The sequence below is a fragment of the Brachionichthys hirsutus genome, unplaced genomic scaffold, assembly GCF_040956055.1.
Source record: "Brachionichthys hirsutus isolate HB-005 unplaced genomic scaffold, CSIRO-AGI_Bhir_v1 contig_1023, whole genome shotgun sequence".
NCBI classification, from domain to species: Eukaryota; Metazoa; Chordata; class Actinopteri; order Lophiiformes; family Brachionichthyidae; genus Brachionichthys; species Brachionichthys hirsutus.
Window position 1 is genome coordinate 25532 of NW_027180456.1, and position 21218 is coordinate 46749.

The 21218-nt window shown below is 43.0% G+C and overlaps 1 protein-coding gene across 2 annotated transcripts in view; it reads right to left on the minus strand.

The window, feature by feature from the left end:
• Positions 1–19079: 19079 nt before the first annotated feature.
• LOC137915037 (alpha-actinin-4-like) overlaps positions 19080–21218 on the minus strand; it is a 49639-nt gene continuing 47500 nt past the window's right edge. For both annotated transcript variants that reach the window (XM_068758519.1, XM_068758520.1), the window contains exon 22: positions 19080–21123. In XM_068758519.1, the coding sequence (XP_068614620.1) occupies positions 20965–21123 (159 nt within the window). In that variant the 3' untranslated portion in view covers positions 19080–20964. The remainder of the gene's footprint in view (positions 21124–21218) is intronic.

Sequence of the window (21218 nt, forward strand, 5' to 3'; positions counted from 1 at the left end):
ACTGTAAATGGCATGTGGATGAGCAGTGGTGTCAATTCCACCATTTCTTATTCCAATCTTAACAATGTCTTTCGCTCTACCTCTCAGGCGTAAGATTATTTCTTCTGCCTGATTTTCAACACGAATCCCATTTTTGCGAATGAAGTTTCTCATCGAACCTTCCCACTCATCCACAGCCATAGCATCCGAACCATCACCCTTGAATGCAGGAGGTTCCTTAACACCCTTTGTGACGAGCATGACCTGAGAGAGGTCCAAGGTCTTATCTGGGCTGTTAACCAGACATTTCGGCACATCAGCAGTGGAGTTAGGATTATTCAGCCTTGTAACAACAGTGTCCGCTAACTGCTGACCGATTTGTTGTATAACATCACTCATCTGGTCAACAAGAGTCACATTTTCAGTAGGAGACAATCGAGCTGTACTGCATTTAGGCAAACCCAAACCCACATTTGGTCCATTAACAGGGGTAGCATTAACACTATGCGAGACATTGTCACTAAAATCCCCAAAATGGAGGGGAGGCAGAGAAGCCAGTAACCCCCGTCCCCTACCGAACACAAAAGGCGTGTTCCTCCCTCTAAAACTCATCACCGAGCTGGAACAAGCTGAGCTGAGCAGGAATCGCCACCGTCCACGGAGGCGAGAGCAGTGAAGAGGCAACAGCGGCACCCAGTGGCGAAGCGCAGGAACAGCTCCAACGCGGTCGGCAGCAGCCCAGTCCGAAGCCTCAACGGGTCACGGCACCAATGTAACCGGTGTGGTTTACTTCTGCGTTGTGTATTATTTGCTCTGTCGTGGTGGGGAAAGTGGACTCGGGACACAGCGGGATCTTGGGGGGGCGACACCCATTTATTTCTGGCAGGATATAAAAATAGAATAAAATAAAATTAGCCCCAAAAGTCATCCAGCCCCAATCTTCCTCGACATGAGGTGTTCATGAGAGAACAATGAGAAAATAAACATACCTGGCAGGATATAAAAATAGAATAAAATAAAATTAGCCCCAAAAGTCATCCAGCCCCAATCTATGAAACATACACAAAATCGACAAACATAACAGTAAAATATATAGTTAATCACAACATAGGATACAAATAAATGCTAAAATGAAGATAAAAATAACTTTAAAATAGACGATGACAACAGATACTAAAATAGCCTACCTTCCTCGACATGAGGTGTTCATGAGAGGAAGCGGAAGGGGCGGGGCCCGCGTTTTTATAGCGGAGCCTCCAGAAAACCAAAGAAGAAGGTCGGAGGACTAAACCAAAACCGAAGAAGAAGAGGGCGGAGGACTAAACCAAAATACAGGGCGATTAAATAAAATACAAATGCCAGGCAACTAAATCAAATTACATAAATACATTTCGAAATATTTACATTAAAATATAGAACAAAAACACAAAGACTAAAATAACCAGTCTTTGTGACAGGCACTGGCCCACAACTTATCAGGATTTAACCAGGCCATAACAACCCTGTTACAGCTGCAGGTAGGATTTTTGCCCGGTTTATCCGTGACTGTTACTGTAAGAGACAATGTGTGCGCGCTGGGTGTGTGCGCGCCGGGTGTGTGCGCGTCCACGCCGCGGTGTGGAGGTTTTATTTGCGTGCGCTCACCTGTGCGGTGTCAGTGTGTGGCCTTGTTCTGGTGGTGGGGTGAGCGTGGGAAGAAACTTTTTGTTGAGCGCATGATCATAAACGCAGGAGCGCAGGATACACCAGACGTGGTGATGGAAACATCCAAAGATTGCATTGGCACAACGAGCTATTTAACGACAATCAATACAACAGCAGAAAAGTAAGTCCTCGAGCCGTTCTCACTGCGATCTGGAGCAAATCAATATGTCAAGGCCTGTGCAACGTACTGCGTGCGCGTCTCCAATGTTTTAACCCCCTCGACTTAGCCCACCGTGGCGTTTGGATTCATTTAGAATTATACGCCACAACATTTTCTATGACAACTATCGATCTGCAATGATTACTCGTTAACTCGTAGGAGCCGACTGTCGGTGCGGGGCTGTGAATGAGAGAGAGACACGGAATGGGTGAGTCTGTGCTAATGATAGCATTTCTCACTAGATTATTGACTAGTTAGCTTTAGCCGCTCCCATTGGTTTCGATGGGCCTGGTTAGCAATTGCTATTTGTGTCATATTTCTATTGGCTCTTTAATATAATTGACAGATCTGAAGTGTTGAAGGCAGTTAATAATGTATGTTCTCTGTCACAATGAAGGTTATTAATTGGGATCCATTGATAACAGATCATACAAATAGTGTTATTGATTGAAGATAATAAATTGTGTACACCGATTGATTTCCTTCCTGGTTGTGTGCAGGCCAGGTTCTTTTCCAAGGATGGCGAGCTAGCCCAACAGAAGAGAATTGATCTGAACAATCATCTGGATTCCTATCCGGAACCCCCGACCTCCTGCTCTGTCCGGGTTGGTAGGAGGCTCTTGCAGCCGACCCTTGACCTTTTTCCACTCGCCCCCTGTTTTCCTGTGTGGTTCCTCCATCATACAGTCGGCCCATATGAACTGTTTCTAAACTGCGAGCTATCCCCATGTGCGCATCGTGCTGATGCGTGCAAGGAACGACAACGATCCTGTGCGTTCCCTGTTTGTGGACCGTAGGACATGAACTGTCCAATTCAGGAGCTGATTTCATTGTAAATGTTGAGATTTGGTAAATTAAGTGTTTGCACTGAATGGCCATTCAAATCAAATGTCATTGTAGACTTATTGTTCTTGTCCACTAAACTGAATCTAAGGTACTGAAACAGTTTCTGCTTCCTCTCTCTCAGCGAACGATGGTCTTCTGACCTGGCCCATATTTATTGTCGTCATTATGGCATGATTAATGTTGCATTCATTAAGTGTGAATTATCATGTTCCTGTGCAGAGTACAGGCTACAGGTCATTAATTCGAGAGTGGAGAATATATTAATATTATGAAGAAAAGCATTCTTCCTTTCGTTTGGGACAATTTTAATGATGATCACATACGACGTACGGAAAGGGTTATTTAGTAATTATTTATATTATTAATAGTGTTATTATTTATTATTAATAGTGTTGTTATTTATATTATTAATAGTGTTATTGCTTATATTATTAATAGTGTTATTGTTTATTTTATTAATGGTGTTATTATTTATTTTATTAATAGTGTTATTATTTATTATTAATAGTGTTGTTATTTATATTATTAATAGTGTTATTTTATTAATGGTGTTATTATTTATATTATTAATACTGTTATTTATATTATTAATAGTGTTATTGTTTATTTTATTAATAGTGTTATTATTTATTTTATTAATAGTGTTATTATTTATATTATTAGTATTGTTATTTTATTAATAGTGTTATTATTTATATTATTAATGGTGTTATTATTTATTATTAATAGTATTATTATTTTTATTATTAATAATGTTATTATTTATATTATTAATAGTGTTATTGTTTATTTTATTAATAGTGTTATTATTTATTTTATTAATAGTGTTATTTTATTAATAGTGTTATTATTTATATTATTAATGGTGTTATTATTTATATTATTAACAGTGTTATTATTTATTTTATTAATAGTGTTATTATTTATGTTATTAATAGTGTTATTATTTATATTATTAATGGTGTTATTATTTATATTATTATTTATTTCCTGACTTTATTTTCTGTGAAGAACGCGTTATTTGGTGGCTGTCTGGAAAACAATAAATGTTGAGGCCCCCCTCCCATCGTCACACTTTTCCTGTACAAACTGACCCCCCATCAGAGAAGGGAGACGTTATGTGTCCCTCACGAGACAGTTTGGGGACCCCTGCTATACAACATGTGCTTGTTGTCTTCGTCCCTGTGGCCTCCATCACGGTCAAACCGTGGTCGACCACATGGACAACCAAAGTGGGCCGGATCTCATCAGAGATGATGGCTCTCCCTCGTCCTCCTCCTCTCCCACGCCCCCCTCCTCATCCTCCTCTTCCTCTCACTACTCTGCCTCTCTCTTCAATGTGGCCGTCCATTGCTCTCCAAACCAGGCGTCCATCGCTGTGTCCATCGCTGGCCATTTTATTGCTGAAGCTCTGATTCCAGATTCTCCTGCAGGCTTGTAAATAGGAGTGTTGCCATTTGGGTGGCAGCGTGTCCCACGTGGACACAAAGACGCTTTATCCATGAAGACTGTGCTTTTGAGAACAGAGTGAAGAGCAGGAATCGTGTTTGTGTTTCTGCAGAGTCTCTTCATGACTTCCAGGTTTCAGTGATTGTGTTTCAGGTTCAGATTGTTGTGTTGACAAACTGTAACATGTGAGGCGTCTTTCTGTCTCTCTCGTCCTGCGCTGCAGATCTGCAGAAGACTCCGGTCCACAAACACAGAGAGCAGCTGCTGCTCCAGGAGCTGGTCTCACTGGTCAACCAGAGGGACGGACTGGTCCAGGACATGGACGCCAAAGAGAGAGGGTGAGAGACGCATGGGATTGATCCTTATTCCGTTTGATAGCCAGGCTCTTGTCCCTGAGCCAGTGGACATGCTTCTGCTGTCTGTCCCATCACGTCATTTATTCACGTGTGTGTGTGTGTGTGTGTGTGTGTGTGTGTGTTTGTGTGTGTGTGTCCAGTAGCTTGCAGCTCCTCTTTGGTTCCACAGTTTGTGTTTGGAAAGGCTTTTATTTCAGGGTTTTATGTGGAATTGCACCGTTTGTTTGAGAATAAAAGATATTTGAACACCTTTGATCCTGTCCTGCACTTTTATTGCCTTTGATAGTATTAGTGCCGCCGTTATTACGCTTTCAGTACAGACAAGTAGTCATTTCTGTGAACACGTTTATGCCATCGGAGGAGGAGCAGGAGGAGGAGCCCATATTAGCCCATTACAGTCGAATGAACTGTGAGCTACTCATGCAGATCAAATCTAAACATTTGTGAAGCACTCCGGACAAAAGCGGCGTGCGTCGGGGGGTCAGCTCATCGGCCTGTCGGCCGGCGAGGGCCTACGATGCCGCTTGCGGCTTTAATATAGTAATGTTTTTGATGTGACATGAACAATCGGTGAGTGATGCCATCATTTCTTAAAATTAACAAAGTCTTGGAATTTGGAAAACATAAGCCATTAATTCATCAATTCACTAAACATAATTTTATTTTCACAATATGTATTTCATTGAAACATTAACAGATGTTGGAATAACTTTATCATGACCCTTTATTCTGTTCGTAACGGTCCTCTGGCGTTTGTAACCAACATTTAAATGTCCTAAACGTCGGCTTATTCGTCCCCATTGTGAGCGGGCCGGAGGGGGTTCCATACCCAGAGGTATGGGTTCGGTCCATCTGCCATTCTTTGGTTTTTCATGCTCCATAAACACAGGAAGTGACGCCTCCTGTTCAGGTTATGTTTTCCATGCCCATATTTATTTGACCTTTGTGTCGGGTAAGGTTTGAGGAAATTCCTTTTTTCACAAAACTGGGTCTTCACCAGCGGTGTCGCTAGGCCTGTTTTAGGGGGGCTTTTTATTTTTTGTTTTTTTTGTTCAGTGTGCAAAAATGCTGACATATTTAATTAATGCCACCAGAATATGAGTTTAAATAAATAAACATATAACCTGTCTCCCTTATACTGGAGAGGTGCTTTTAGCACATCTAGCTAATTTTAGCTTCTTTTTTTTGTTATGGAAAAAAATCTGTTATGCGATTAAGGATCGCTGTTAAGAGAACAGAAGGTTCTTGGTTTGAACCTCTGGAGGGCATCCTGAGTGTGTCGTGCGTGTAATAAACTGATTCTGGCCCCGAGGAACGGAAATGGGGAGTGCCTGGAGAGGAGAGGAGAGGAGGGGGGGGGAGAGGAGAGGAGAGGAATAAATAAATAATGAACATCAACTTTATTCATTGACAAACAACACAGCAGGCTCCAAAAGACAAAACTCAATCTCCAACAACTCTGTCTCAAACATTCTTCTCCAGAACAAAAACTCGCTTGATGTGTTTTGAACGTTTCAAAACTTTAGTCCTTTCTAACTTTAGCTTTCCACATGTTTTACAAATGTAAGGTTTCTCTCCTGTGTGGATTCTCAATTTGGAATTTTGTTTAAAAGCTTTTCCACACATTTCACAAATGTAAGGTTTCTCTCCTGTGTGGATTCTCAATTTGGAATTTTGTTTAAAAGCTTTTCCACACATTTCACAAATGTGAGGTTTCTCTCCTGTGTGGATTCTCATGTGGACTTTCAAGCTGTCAAGAGGAGCCGCTATCATCCAGCGGGCCCTCTCAACTTGAGCTCCAGTAAGCAAGCAACAAAGGCTAAAATGCTAGCGCTAGTTGCTAACAAGGCCATGAACCGTTAAGTTGTTTCTGGGCAAATAACACCTAGTTCTGATTATTACTTTCTAAAATAAACCAATCGGAGATATGATACCATATATTTAGCAGTAAAATGGTATGTTATATCATTTAAATTGTAACGAATGATTGGGGAAAAAGGACGTTAATAGCGCTAGCACAAAGCTAACAGCCAAGTTCAGTATCAAATTCAATGCGAATGCTAACAGCAGCTATCGACCGTTAGGCTAGCTATCATCTAGCTACTGCAGTGAAGCAGTGATGACGTAGTGCAGCATTAAAGCTGCGTCACACGTAATTCTGTTGACTGTTAAGTCATTTTATTGTGTAAATATGCCCTCATGCTGATTGCTATGACTTGGATTCAGTTCATTTAATTCTGAATGTTAAAATGTGAAAGTTCCTGTTGAAATACAATGATTATATGATACTCTCTGATTTAATTGCACTTTTATAATTATTTGAAATATGTCTATGTTCAATTCATGATTGAATATGTGTGTGTATTTGAAATTGATTTCATATGGAAAATATATTTTCATTTATTGAAGTGATTTGAGATCACAAGATAAGAAGGAAACAAGATAGTAATTTACATTCTGCACTATGTGTGTAGATTGGTTTTTCTTTGAGCGGATTAAGACCGAATACAGATTCTGAACCCTGGAGGGTTCAGTGGCGAGCCAGTTTCAAAGAGACTGTGGACGGACCAGACGCACGGCGTGGCCAGCCGTGGGTTCTATCCTCAGAGACGTCAGACCACCGATTCACTTGAATCACACATTCAGATAAGACACACAACCTACATGAACTCGCTCTCCTTTCCTCAAAGGAGAAACGGAAGAACTGAACTCTCGTGCTTGCAATTCAAAGAAAGACCATTTGATTGTACTTTTATTCATTTTATTTTATTATAAGAGGGATTTATTTTGTACCTTTTTATTTCTATTATTTTGTATATTGTAAATATGTTGCCAGTTATTGTTATGAGGCAATAAATGTGTCACTGTTCAACGTATAAACGTCTTCTCTTTTAAGTGGGTCAACACAACAAAGTAAGAATTGTCCAACTACCGAACCTAACGTGAATGTTGGGTCATTAGCATCAATATTATACTTGAGTGAGTCTAAGGGCGCTACACTTGTCTCACCTGTTTCATCATGGCTGACAGACAGGTGAGAGCTGTTAGAGATCAGCAGGTCAGTGTCTGCTGCTCCTACCACAGAGCTTATAACCGGCATGCTGACAACAGACTCTGTCGGTGCTGCACCATCTTCAGCTTTCACGGAGAGAGCCTGACCGTCACGCTGGTCATTTTCCTCATGAGTAGGAGTCAACATGACGACATCGGTCTCCTGCTTCAGTCCAAGCGGCTCTCCCTCCTGACTGATGTGGAGTTCCTCCGGTTCCTCTTTCAGGTGGAGAAGCTCTGGGTCCTCTTGGTCCATGCTGGAGTCCGTCTAACAGACACGAGGCTGTGGGCGATCTGGAGGGACAACAAAAGGAGGATGACGATGCTGTGACAAAACAAACGTAGACATACGACGACATTAGTAGGGATCGACCGATAATCGTCCGGGCCGGTTATATCGGCCGATATTCTGCCTTTTGACATATATCGGCATCGACCGATGAGAGATCAATGTAAAACTGGCTTCGGCCTATTTTGGCTCTGATGCAGCGACGCATCTCTGCCTGCAGTCACTCCTCTGACTCCAGCATTGTCCCACCCACAGCAACATCTGATTGGTTGCACGGGTAAAACAGCCAATCAGCAGTGAGCTGTCCATGAAGGGCGCTCGTGGACATGAAGGTTTGCGAGTGAAGAAGCTCCGGAGAGCACGTATATTGAAATTTATGAGCCCAAGAGAAGTCGTCTCACTAGAGAGCATGCAGAACTTTGATTTTGCATCACAAACTAATGCTGCACAATTGGGATTAATAACCGCGTTTCTGTAAAAAAATATTTACCTTTGTTTTATTTACTTTATAGATTTATTTTATTTAACATTTCTGGAAGGTCATTAATAAAATTGTAATTTCATTTTATTAGACGTGCTGCTGAGTTTCCTGCACTTTGTTACAATGTTCAAACAAAGATTTGTTAATTATTGTCCAAAATGTAAAAATACTCAACTCGTGTTGAGTTGAAGTTTACGGCGTTAGTTCAGACAATATTTAGCTGTATTACTGTTTTACTACTAAACTGTGTACTTGAACGTCTGAGCCTCCGGTGCCGGTGCCCCGGGGACGGCGCTGCGGTTCACGGAGGGGACTTTTGATTTCGTGCGGTGGAGGAAAAAGCAGCATAAAGGTGAAGGAGATTTTGTACCAGGAGAGACAGTGCTCGCCAGAAACTACCAAGACAAAGTCAAACGGATTCCTGCCGCTGTTATTGCCCAAACTGGCCCTGTAGCTTACACTGTTCACACAACTGATGGAGTTTGGCGCCACCATGTGGACCAACTCTTGAAGACACCCAAACCAACCCTGAACTGTCAGTGGATATCCATAAAGGTGAAAGACACAACAAAAACAAATAAACTAATCAAACCAAAGGCGACAACTAAACCACATAATATAAACATGCCGTGGCACAGTGGTCAGCGCTGTGATCATCATAACAAACAAACATGCATCATGTCCATCTGCTGTGATGCTACTGCAGGGGGCGACAACCTCTGCAGGGGGCTGCCATGCAGAGAATATTAAGAGGCAAAAGAAAATGGTGTTTTATTATATTTCACATTTCACAAAATGCTAAAGATTGAATTGGTGACACTAAATTGTCCGTACGTGTGAGTGTGTGTGTGAATTATTGTTGGACCGGGACTCGGTATCGGTTCAAAATCAAATGACTCTGATTCCCGTTGAGTGAGAAACAGACGGACATCCTGGCAGGAACAACACACCAACACATGCAGGATCCGACAGGATCCGACAGGATCCGACAGGCCGGCTCGCCGTCATCCCGACTCAGCTCGCTTCTCAGCTGACTTTAGGTGACTTGAAGCCTCGGCTGCTGAGGAGCTCTTCCTGGTCAGCCGGGTGCAGGATGCTAATGAACGAGCCTGAGTTCCAGTGCACCTCCGGCTGGATGACACCGAGCAGCATCTCTGTCAGGAAGCTTCAACCTGCTTTGCTGCACGGCTGACGCTTAGCCACCGCCTTAGCACGTGTTAGCGTTAAAGCGGCTTTGACGTGCACATTCTACACGGGCTCTCTAGATTTGAGTACAGATCCTCGTCTCCGTTGTGCTTCAGGACCAGAAGAAGCATGAGAGAGAAGATGAGTACATCCTTTAGTCAAAAAAGATTTACGACTTTGACCTTTGACCTAATATTTGACCTTTGACCCAATATGAAAATTAATAATTAATAAAAAAAATTAATAAATTGATAATGACCTTTGGCCTCGTATAAAATATTAATTAATTACTTCATCAAATTAATTAATAATTATTACTATATGATTTTTTTTTAAGTTTTTGGTCAGTAAGGAGGGTAGGGTGCAATCCCCCATGCCCCCTTCCCTTGCCACTGACACTCCACTCCTCCTCCTCCTCCTCCGGATTGTTCCTTTATGAAGCAGAGTAGAGAAAAGTAGAACAGAGCGTAATAGTTAACGTAATAGTAACCCGGGAGAAACCCGGGAGAAACATATTCCTCTCAGATCGTCCTTGCACTGAGTTAGAGAGAGCGAGCGAAAGCCGTTAGAGTATCTTTCCACGCCTCCTCCGCGCCCCTCCTCCTCCATAATAATACTCAATTAATCAACATCACATAGACGATGACCACACAACGAGGTGTTATTTGGTGAATTGGTAAACCATATGATCAGTATACTATGACTGAATATTTAGTTTGAGGAAGTTTTGTTCTTAGCCTACATTAGGTTGAGGCAACGCTTACTGTGACCTAAGTAGAGAAGGGAGTCTGATGCGGCAGCACATTGAAGAGTGAGTGAGATGGGTGAGATGGGTTTTGTGACGCGTTTGTGGCTAGCCGCAGGCATCGTGTTCTGCATATGTCAGTGAGAGAGGGGAGTTTCATGCTTATGATGCCCTGAGCTGATTGAATAACTCCCTGAAGTCACTTGTTGCCATGCAGCCACCGTGCAGCTTGTGAACCACACCAGGATGTCTGGCAAAGGCCTCAGGATGCAACCCTGCGGGACGCCAGTGCTGAGCGTCAGGGTGGAGGAATCCAGGGACCCCAGCCTCACTTGACTGGGGACGGTCTGTTAAGAAGTCCAGCACATATGTGCTGACTGACACCCAGTTTGGACGCCATTCTCCTGGAGATGATGGCGGTAAATGCAGAACTGAAATCTAGAAACCGCATCCTCACAAATGTGGCAGGACATTCCAGGTGAGTCAGAGCAGTATTAAAATGGAGTCTCCTGTTGACCCGTTTGCAAACTGCTGCTGATCCAGACTGGGAGGAAGACATAATTGAATGCGCCTTAGGATCAGTCCTTGGAAGCACTTCATCACAGTGGAGGTACGAACCACAGGTCTGTTTAATATTTTCAATTGATAAAGGAACAGTTATTTCACATTTAGATTTCAATGTGTAGTTTTGGAAGAAACCTGCCAAACGCTGAATTTCTTATGAAACGTAAACATTGAGCGAAGCACCATGGTCACTTCTGATGCCATTTATGCTACAATTACAGTATTTTGGTATTTGGTATACCTGTACAGTAAAATACAATACAATATAATACAACACTGAGATTTCCCTCATAAAATCAACATGAAATAAACAGAAGCTGCATCTATTAAAGAAAATGGCTGAATGTAAAGAAAAATGATGGAACATCACTAACAGTGTTGCCTTAAAGCCAGAATTGTTTGTTAGAGGAGGAGCTCGGGCCAAGCTCCTGCTCTCTGGTTCTGTCTCTCTGTCTGAACCAGGGGGTCCAGGTTCAAAGGGTCCATGTCCAGAGGGATAGCCTTTCTTATGCAAGTATTATTATTATAATTATTAACTGAAGAGACGAGCCCAGAAGCGCTTCATGGACTTCTTCTTTTTCGGGCGCTCCTGAAAAGATAGAGACGGCATATTTTCAATCCCAAAGGTCTTGTTATGGGTTCAGGGTTATTACTGCACCCCCATAGTAGCCATAGCAACTGAACATGTGTTGACACTGAAGATGTGTGAAATAAAAATGTGGCTCACCTGAGGCTGGCCATCGTCCTGTTTGATGGACTGGACCTTGTCTTTCCTCTGTGCTTCCTTGATGCAATCAAACAGCTCCTGTTCGAAACGCACCCTCTGTTCTGCCAGCTCTATTCTGAAGGCTTCCTGCCTCTCAGCAAGCATCTCCATAAAACGGAGCTCCATCCTGAAAGCCTCCTCCCTCTGGCGCTCAACGATAGCCATTTCAAGCCTCGTGTCTTCCTTGGAGATGTGGAGCTGGTTTTGGGCATCCTGGAGAGCCGCCTTGGTGTCTTCCAGCTCGTCCAACACCTCCCTGTGGTTTTTGACACACTCTCTGGCTTCCGCAAGCTCCTGCTCCTTCTCTTTGAGGGCGTAATTGAGCCAGATGATTTCATTTTTGTTTGCCTGCTCGATGAAATCATCTTCATCCTCCTCCTGGCAAATGATGACATGAACAGAATAAGTAAGATAACACAGTCGTAGTCAGTAGTTGTAAGAGTTGTGGAGAGCAGCAGCACATAAAATGAGTGACAGATGAAACACTGTAAATACTAGAACTTCTCATTATAGTCTCCTACCAAGATTGTAAAAGGACACAATAAACCTTAAATCTAGTCTCACATGTAGGATGGGCTTGCAGACTTACTTGTCGGGTTTAAGGTCCCTGTGGACGATCCCGTAGCTGTGGATGTACTCAAGAGCTAGGGTGGTTTCGGCCACATACAGGCGGGCCAGGTCCAAAGGCAGGGGTCCATAGCGAAGGAGCAGAGCTGCACAATCCCCCCCTACGAGGTCGGAAGAAGACACGAGAACAGAGTCAGGTAAGACATCAGGTTGAAGTTCTGGAGCCTTCAGACGTGTTTGGTCCAAACACATACTCGATACAGTGTTATACAGCTAATTAAACAACCATCACACACGTACATGACTGATCTGCAGCCATAAACTTACCTTTCATGAGCTCCATCACCATGCAGAAGTGCGTCACTGTTTCAAAGGAGCAGTGCATGGTGATGACAAATGAGTTGTTAGCGAAGGTGAGGATCCCTCGCTCTATCGCCTGCTGGAAAGGGGCCACCGCCTTGTGTTTCACGGATTTCATAGCGAAGCGCTGGCCCGTCTCCTTGCTCCTCACTATGGCGACGGACCTGGACGACAAGGGAAAGAGAACCTCAGCATCCTCCGTGACTGGAGAGAGAGTCCAGAGAGGCGTAGAAACAAAACACTTTTTCTATGACTCACCCAAAATTGCCAGTGCCGATCAGCTGTTGTGCCTCGTAGTCGCTCATCTGTGGAGCTTCCTGGGCGTGATTGGCGGCCACACGTGTCTAAAGACAGGAACGAGTCCAACCGTCAATTAATACAGTCTAGGTTATATTACTATGTGAGTGATGCGAATCAGGAGATGCACATACCTGATGGAGAACGTTCTCCAGTTTGTTCTGCAGCTCCGTTAAGAAATGCAGGCTGGCAAGACCGCTCTTTAACGTCTCACCACAGTCTTTGGTCAGCTGAAACAGCTGCAGGTGGATGAAATTCACGGCTGTAAGCCGGAACGTACCTTCATCCAGATTCCTGTCACCTGATTCCTTTGCAACGAATGACATACTGTCGGCAGATCACTCAAAATACTGTTGAACCTAAAATGAATGAAAGAAACATCATTGGAAACATCTTCAACACTGTTTACAACTCAAACAGGTGGATTCAAACGCTCCAATTATACAGCAGCTTTTAAACAGTTAACAGGATATTCAGCAATGTTTTATCACCAAACACCAGAAGAAATCAATAGCCTGTGAGGACAAGAGGTGGAGATGTTGTGATTTTATTTTTTTTAGTGTAAAGAATGAAAGAGCAACTTACTTGACAGCAAGAGTCCAATAAGACCGGGACCGTGGCCATCCTTTATATATATATTCTTTGTGTCGGTTGGTGGCTTTGAAACAAGATCAAAGCCACCAACCGACGAGGGTGTGTGTGTGTGTGTGTGTGGGGGGGGTATTATTATTTTACTAAAACTAACAGGGGATGCTTTACAATATGTAAAATTGTACCACAGGGAACATGAAAGTAACCCTTCACGATGTTGGGTACATATTCAATCTAATTCAAGGCGCTTTTTTCATTTGACCTCCTTTCGTTTTTATCGTACATGTATTTATTGCAAAAACATGATGTATCATCTTCAAAGCAGCGATCTATAGGCAATGTTAAAGTCTGAATCCCAGCGTCAGCAAAGACGTGGACAAAGTGACGAAGAAGCCAGAGGTGAAAATTGACGGGAGGACTCTAGATTTGTTTGTTGTGTTCGGTGTCTGTGGCATCTGCGTCGGCATGGCGACAGAGAGAGAGAGTGTCCGTTTTATTTCTGCAGCAGTCCATGGTAACTATTCTCTTCATATTAACGTTACTTCACGATATATTGGTATTTACGATGTGATGCAAAATCAAAGTTCTGCATGCTCTCTAGTGAGACGACTTCTCTTGGGCTCATAAATTTCAATATACGTGCTCTCCGGAGTTTCTTCACTCGCAAACCTTCGTGTCCACGAGCGCCCTTCATGGACGGCTCGCTGCTGATTGGCTGTTTTACCCGTGCAACCAATCAGATGTTGCTGTGGGTGGGACAATGCTGGAGTCAGAGGAGTGACTGCAGGCAGAGAGGCGTCGCTGCATCAGAGCCAAAATAGGCCGAAGCCAGTTTTACATTGATCTCTCATCGGTCGATGCCGATATATGTCAAAAGGCCGAATATCGGCCGATATAACCGGCCCGGACGATTATCGGTCGATCCCTACTCATGTCGTCGTATGTCTACGTTTGTTTTGTCACAGCATCGTCATCCTCCTTTTGTTGTCCCTCCAGATCGCCCACAGCCTCGTGTCTGTAAGACGGAGTCCAGCATGGACCAAGAGGACCCAGAGCTTCTCCACCTGAAAGAGGAACCGGAGGAACTCCACATCAGTCAGGAGGGAGAGCCGCTTGGACTGAAGCAGGAGACCGATGTCGTCATGTTGACTCCTACTCATGAGGAAAATGACCAGCGTGACGGTCAGGCTCTCTCCGTGAAAGCTGAAGATGGTGCAGCACCGACAGAGTCTGTTGTCAGCATGCCGGTTATAAGCTCCGTGGTAGGAGCAGCAGACACTGACCTGCTGATCTCTAACAGCTCTCACCTGTCTGTCAGCCATGATGAAACAGGTGAGACAAGCAGAAACGATGTTAGGATTGAGCCCCAGTTCCAAACCCAGAGAACAAATAACGCCAGTGAGAAGCCACATGCTTGCACAGTTTGTAACAAGAGTGACACAACATGTGGGAGCTTGAAAGTCCACATGAGAATCCACACAGGAGAGAAACCTTACATTTGTGAAATGTGTGGAAAAGCTTTTAAACAAAATTCGAATTTGAGAATCCACACAAGAGAGAAACCTTACATTTGTGAAATGTGTGGAAAAGCTTTTAAACAAAATTCCAATTTGAGAATCCACACAGGAGAGAAACCTTACATTTGTAAAACATGTGGATAAGCTTTTGAAGAAAATTCCAATTTGAGAAAACACATGAGAATCCACACAGGAGAGAAACCTTACATTTGTGACACATGTGAAAAAGCTTTGAAACAAAATTCCGATTTGAGAAAACACATGAGAATCCACACAGGAGAGAAACCTTACATTTGTAAAACATGTGGAAAAGCTAAAGTTAGAAAGGACTAAAGTTTTGAAACGTTCAAAACACATCAAGCGAGTTTTTGTTCTGGAGAAGAATGTTTGAGACAGAGTTGTTGGAAATTGAGTTTTGTCTTTTGGAGCCTGCTGTGTTGTTTGTCAATGAATAAAGTTGATGTTCATTATTTATTCATGACTTATTTAGAATAAAGATACTGCCGTCACCAGAGCACGGGGGCGGTGTCGTCACCATTATGGCGCCTCAGAGGTCACGTTTTTAACGGTGTTTGTTAACTCGGTCCAGTCGTTGATGATTTTGTCCTCTGGTGTGAGGAATCCTTCCTCCAGCTAAATATAGCTAAAACTAAAGACATGCTGATCGACTTTAGGAGGAAACCTCATCAGCGGGACGTTACTCTAATTAATGGTCAGGTCATTGAGCAGGTGCAAGCATACAAGTACCTTGGGACAATCATTGATAGCAGATTGAAATTTGTAGAGAACAGCAAAGCAGTGAGTAAGAGGGGTCAGCAGCGACTCCACTGTTTGAGGAAGCTGGCTTTATTCAGGATTGACCAAACTATCATGAAAATGTTTTATCACTCCTTCATTGAACTATCATGAAAATGTTTTATCACTCCTTCATTGAACTATCATGACGGTGTTTTATCACTCCTTCATTGAACTATCATGACGATGTTTTATCACTCCTTCATTGAACTATCATGAAAATGTTTTATCACTCCTTCATTGAACTATCATGACGGTGTTTTATCACTCCTTCATTGAACTATCATGACGATGTTTTATCACTCCTTTACTGAACTATCGTGACGATGTTTTATCACTCCTTTATTGAACTATCGTGACGATGTTTTATCACTCCTTTATTGAACTATCATGAAAATGTTTTATCACTCCTTCATTGAACTATCATGAAAATGTTTTATCACTCCTTCATTGAACTATCGTGACGATGTTTTATCACTCCTTTATTGAACTATCGTGACGATGTTTTATCACTCCTTTACTGAACTATCGTGACGATGTTTTATCACTCCTTTATTGAGAGTGTTGTGTCCTTTTCTTTGGTGTAGTGGTTTGGCCAGGCTACTCTGAAACAGAAAAAGGGGTTGAATGTTATTGTTAAATGGTCAAGTCGTCTGCTTGGGGAAGCTCAGAGCAGCCCTGCATCCTTGTACAGTCGGCAGGTGCAGAGGATCGCCTCCTCCGTGTTACAGGATGACCCCCCCCCCCCCCCCCCCCTGTACGGTCATTTTGCCTCTCTGGCCTCTGGGCGGAGGTTACTAGTGCCAAGGTGCCGAACTCAGCGGAACAAAACTAGCTTTGTCCCGACTGCGGTTGGTTTGCTGAATAAGCATTAGTCTGTATTTCTTTTTATCTTTTTATCAGGTTTATTTTAATCAGTCTTAAATCTTGTGTTGTAATTTCTTTTATTGTGGTTTGCAAACTTTATTTTAAATTAATTTTATTATGACATCTTGGTTTTACTGGCGCTGATGAAATATTTGAGCACTTTTAACGGCTTGTATAAATTTTAGATGTATGTTTGCTGGTTTAAATGGACATTGGATGTTTTAACTATCTCACAGCGAAACAAATCTACCTTCGGGTATAAAGTAACCTTGAACCTTGAACCTCTGTTCGTTTGTTTTTACGGACAAACTGCTGGATGGATCGTGATGAAAACTAAATCTGAAGATGGGTCTGGGTCCCAGACCCCCTTAAATTCTGAGCACAATCCAGATACTGGATATATCTGATATATCAGATATATATATAGATATATCTGATCCAGAATGAGGTCAGGAACAAATATTACATTTTAACATTAAACCCATTTATGGATTCAAGAATCAGTTAAAAATAAACATCAACTCTGATTCACTTTGACTTTTCATGGTCGGTGTATAAAGACAGCAAGAACAATCTAGATTCTAGAACCTTCTGGTGCTGATCCAGATCACCATGTGGACGGTGTGGATCCAGTTAGGAGGGGAACGAGCTGCTTGGGGGAGGTCTGTGCTCTCCGAGGGCTTTTCTAGTTCTAGTCTAAGTTGGTATGTTTTTTTTTTTTTTTTTCAAAATCTTTTTATTTTCTTATGAACACATAAAACATTGAAGTACAGCATGTACAAATACTCATACACATACAATGTACACATATCCATACACACTTACATTGATAATTAAAATAATAAAAACTGACACCAACAATGGAGACAAAAAAGAAAAAGAAAAGGGGGGGTGGGTGGGAGGAGTGAGGGGGGGGGGGGGGGGGGGTCAAGCTAGTCATATCTATGCATTTGTATGTTTATTTCTGTTTATTTTTGCTGAAGTACTCCAAAAACGCATCCCACGTCAAATAAAAGTCATCTACCCTCCGTTTCAGTTCGAATTTAATCTTCTCCAATTGAACGTGCTTCATTACATCATTTAAGAGATTTAAGTAGGACGGAGGTTTTTTTTGTTTCCAGTTTAATAGGATCAATATCCTAGACAACACTGTAACAAATTTAATAACCGTTTTTTGCCTGTTTGAGAGACCAGTCAAGGCCGAGGGAACTCCAAACAATGCCAACACAGGATCAGGCTGTAGTTGTGTCTGACAAATGTTCGACAACATGTTAAATATCTTGGCCCAATAAGGCATTATGTCAGGACACTTCCAGAACGTATGAGCCAGTGTGGCCTGCTCTCGGCCACACCGGTCACAAGCAGTGTTCACCCCTGGAAACATTTTGGAGAGCCGCACTTTAGAGAGGTGTAGTCCGTGCAAAACTTTGAACTGCAGAAGTCCATGCCGAGCACAAACTGAAGATGAGTGGACGTTGACCTGAGCTGCAGTCCATTGAGAGGCAGTGATGTTTATCCCGATACCCTGTTGCCAGGCCTCCTTTAGATGATCAAGTGAAGGCATGTATTCCTTGTCTGATATTTCGTGACGTATTTTAGAAATTGAACCTTTTTTCAGCGGGTCTTTTGAGAGTACAGTGTTCATCTCGGAGTCAGGGGGCCGAGAGGGGAAACCAGAGAATTTTGCTTTAACAAAGCTACGAATTTGTAAACACTTGAAAAAGTCCATATTTTCAATTTTGTACTTTTCTCTCAATTGCTCAAAGGTTGCGAATTTTCCACTAACATACAAGTCCTGCATGGAATTTATCCCTTTGGCGCTCCATCGATGAAATGAGACCTTACTGAGTTCTGGACCAAACTCATGATTATGTGTGATCGGGGTCAATGTTGAGATCTCCTGCCAATTAAAATGTCTCCTAATTTGATGCCAAATCTTAACTGAATGGGAAACCACAAGGCTTTTGACCTTGGGTTTATTATTTTCCAAGGAGGCATAAAGCAATGCTTGTAATGAGGTAGAATTGCAACTCTGATTCTCCATCTCTACCCAGTCAGCCCCCTGCGAATTGCACCAGAAAGACCTAAGTTGGTATGTTTTTAAAGCTGATGTGCCGTTCCTGACATTTTGGCCATTGCCACGGCGGCAGCATAAAAAATGCAGCCTGGGTGTCACCGAACTTTTCAACCGGCATGTGTGCGACAACTCGTGTTTGTGGATGCCTGTGTGTGTGTGTGTGTGTGTTGTTTAGTGTCGGGGTGTGTGTGTGTGCGTGTGTGCTGTTGAGTGTCGGTGTGTGTGTGTGCGTGTGCGTGAGTGTGTTTGTCGTCTTTAACAGCATGGCAAAGTTGAATGCCGAGGGTTGACGAGCTGTGCTCGTCAACTTGTCGTCTTCTGCGTTGCAAAAGCAATAGCCCCGCCCCTTACACCTAGGATAGGCGCTCGGGCCTCATTAACATATGAACGCTAAGCAATGTGCTCATACAAAGAGAAATGAAAGACAACAAAGGACTGTTTTGTAAGGAAACCTTTATGTGTGCTTTGTGAAACTCACTTATTACAGACAGAAGGCGTTGCAGTTTCCAGTACAGCAGATAAGGTTTGATATTAAAGAGTACAAAAAAGAGAAAATCACAATTCCAGAGTTCTCTTCTCTCCAACTTCACAGGGAAAATAGAACAGAAAAAAAGAGAAATAAGCTTTTGGTCCAAGTCTGTTCTCCTCAGTTCCGTCCCTGCATGTCCCTCCCTTGGTCTCCCGCTCCTCTCCCCCTAACACTCACCCAAACATTAGACAAATCGGTTTTAAACAGGAGCTTTCACAGAAAGGGCCTGATCGATGCACACAACCCCAAATATTTCCAAGAATTCAGATTATGAACACATCATGATTGCATAGATTTGAACTAACAATTTGATTATATTTATTTGTTTTGCACCTAATGGAACGTTAACGGAAAGACCCCTCGCCGATCTTGACTCTCCCTCCTTGCAGTACATTTTCTTTCCCTTTTTTCAGAGACAAAGGGCGGATGGAGTGGAAGGGTGGGGGAGAGAAGTGGGGGAGAAGGTGAGGCAGGGAGAAAGTAAGAGGGGGACAGGGCTGTCGCAACCAGTAGGCACATTTATTTTATTACTTACACAATATTTGCGAAAAGTCACATTAGTATCCGTCAAGTGCATATTACCCTTAAAGCCCAGGAAGTGTGATAACCTCCATTTAGCCAATCAGATGCAGACATGACAACACGTACGCATTCCTGCACGCGTGTACGCAATCTCTGATCTACCTTTCATTACTTCTGCTTTACCCATCATATATAGTTTTGAGCACCAAGACACCGACCCCTAGTTGGAGTTATAGTTTCACAGAAGCAAATATGTGTGGATAACTTTGTTTTTGTCATGGCCATTAGGCAAACGCGTCCCCGCTTGGCAGCTACAAATCGTTTTCTCCATGATTATTTCCCGCTGGTTCAAAAGAACAAAAAACAAGCAAACCCTGAAAAGACTTCTGGAAGCTCAAACCTATCCGCTGGTGGAACTGCCCTCTTTGTGTCACCGTCACTGGCTTTTCTTTTCCAATGTCTGTTTTTGTTGTTGTTTTCCCCCCATTTTATTAGAATTTCTTTTTTTAAATAATCGTCACTCTACTTTGCCACATTGGAAAGCCTGTGATCATGATTTCTCTACTACCGGGACCATGTGTCATTCATCGCACTGACAAAAATAAGTATATACAGCGCTGAGTCCATCGTTCCCCCCCAACCACCCACCCGACTGCATCGGAAAATTAAAAAGAGAAAATGAACAAAGGCAGGAGGAGGAACAGAACGGAGGTTAGACGGTCACCTTATCCAGCAAATCGGCAATTACGGGTAAATGTGGAATTTATCCTCTTAAGACCCCCCAGCACATATCTCTATAGGATCTAATACATAAACCTCACCAGTAGCCTCGTCAACCCCCCCTCCCCCCGGCAAGAAGAGGAAAGAAAAAACATTATAAAATAAACAAATTAGCATAAGTATCAGATTAGCTTGTGTCCCCCCCGGTCATAAACCCCTCCCCCATCTGACCCCACAAAGGCAAAGAGGGTGAAGCTAAGGACCCACGCCACAGCTGGCCCTGGATACGCCTGCTCAGACCAAAGCTTTCAATCCATTTAGAACACGAGCTGGAAAACATTCAGCAGAAGCCAAAGCTAACTACAGTTCGATCAACAAGCTCATTCTTAAAACAAATTCTGATGATTTCTAAACTTAAACAAACAGGGGCACCTCGCATCTTTCCAAAAGCTCGATTCCTGACATCCCCTCTGCACACAGAAGATCTCTCTACCTCCCCCCCTCTCTCGCCTGTGCAGTCCTCCTCCTCGTCTGCTGCCCCCCCCCTCTACAGGTCGCTCTCTCCATACAGGGCGGTGGAGAAGGACATGTAGTCGAGGGCTCCGGGGACAGCGTCCGGCCCAGCGTACGGCGCCATGCGGGCGATGCAGTACTCGGCCTGGTCCGGGGGAAGCTCCCTCCTCAGCTCCTCAGCCGTGATGAAGCTCTGGTACAAAATGGAGTTTGGTTCAGAGATCGCCGTGCGACTACGAACATCCCTTAACAGGGATCCGGTTATAGATTATCATTAAATGTTTTTCA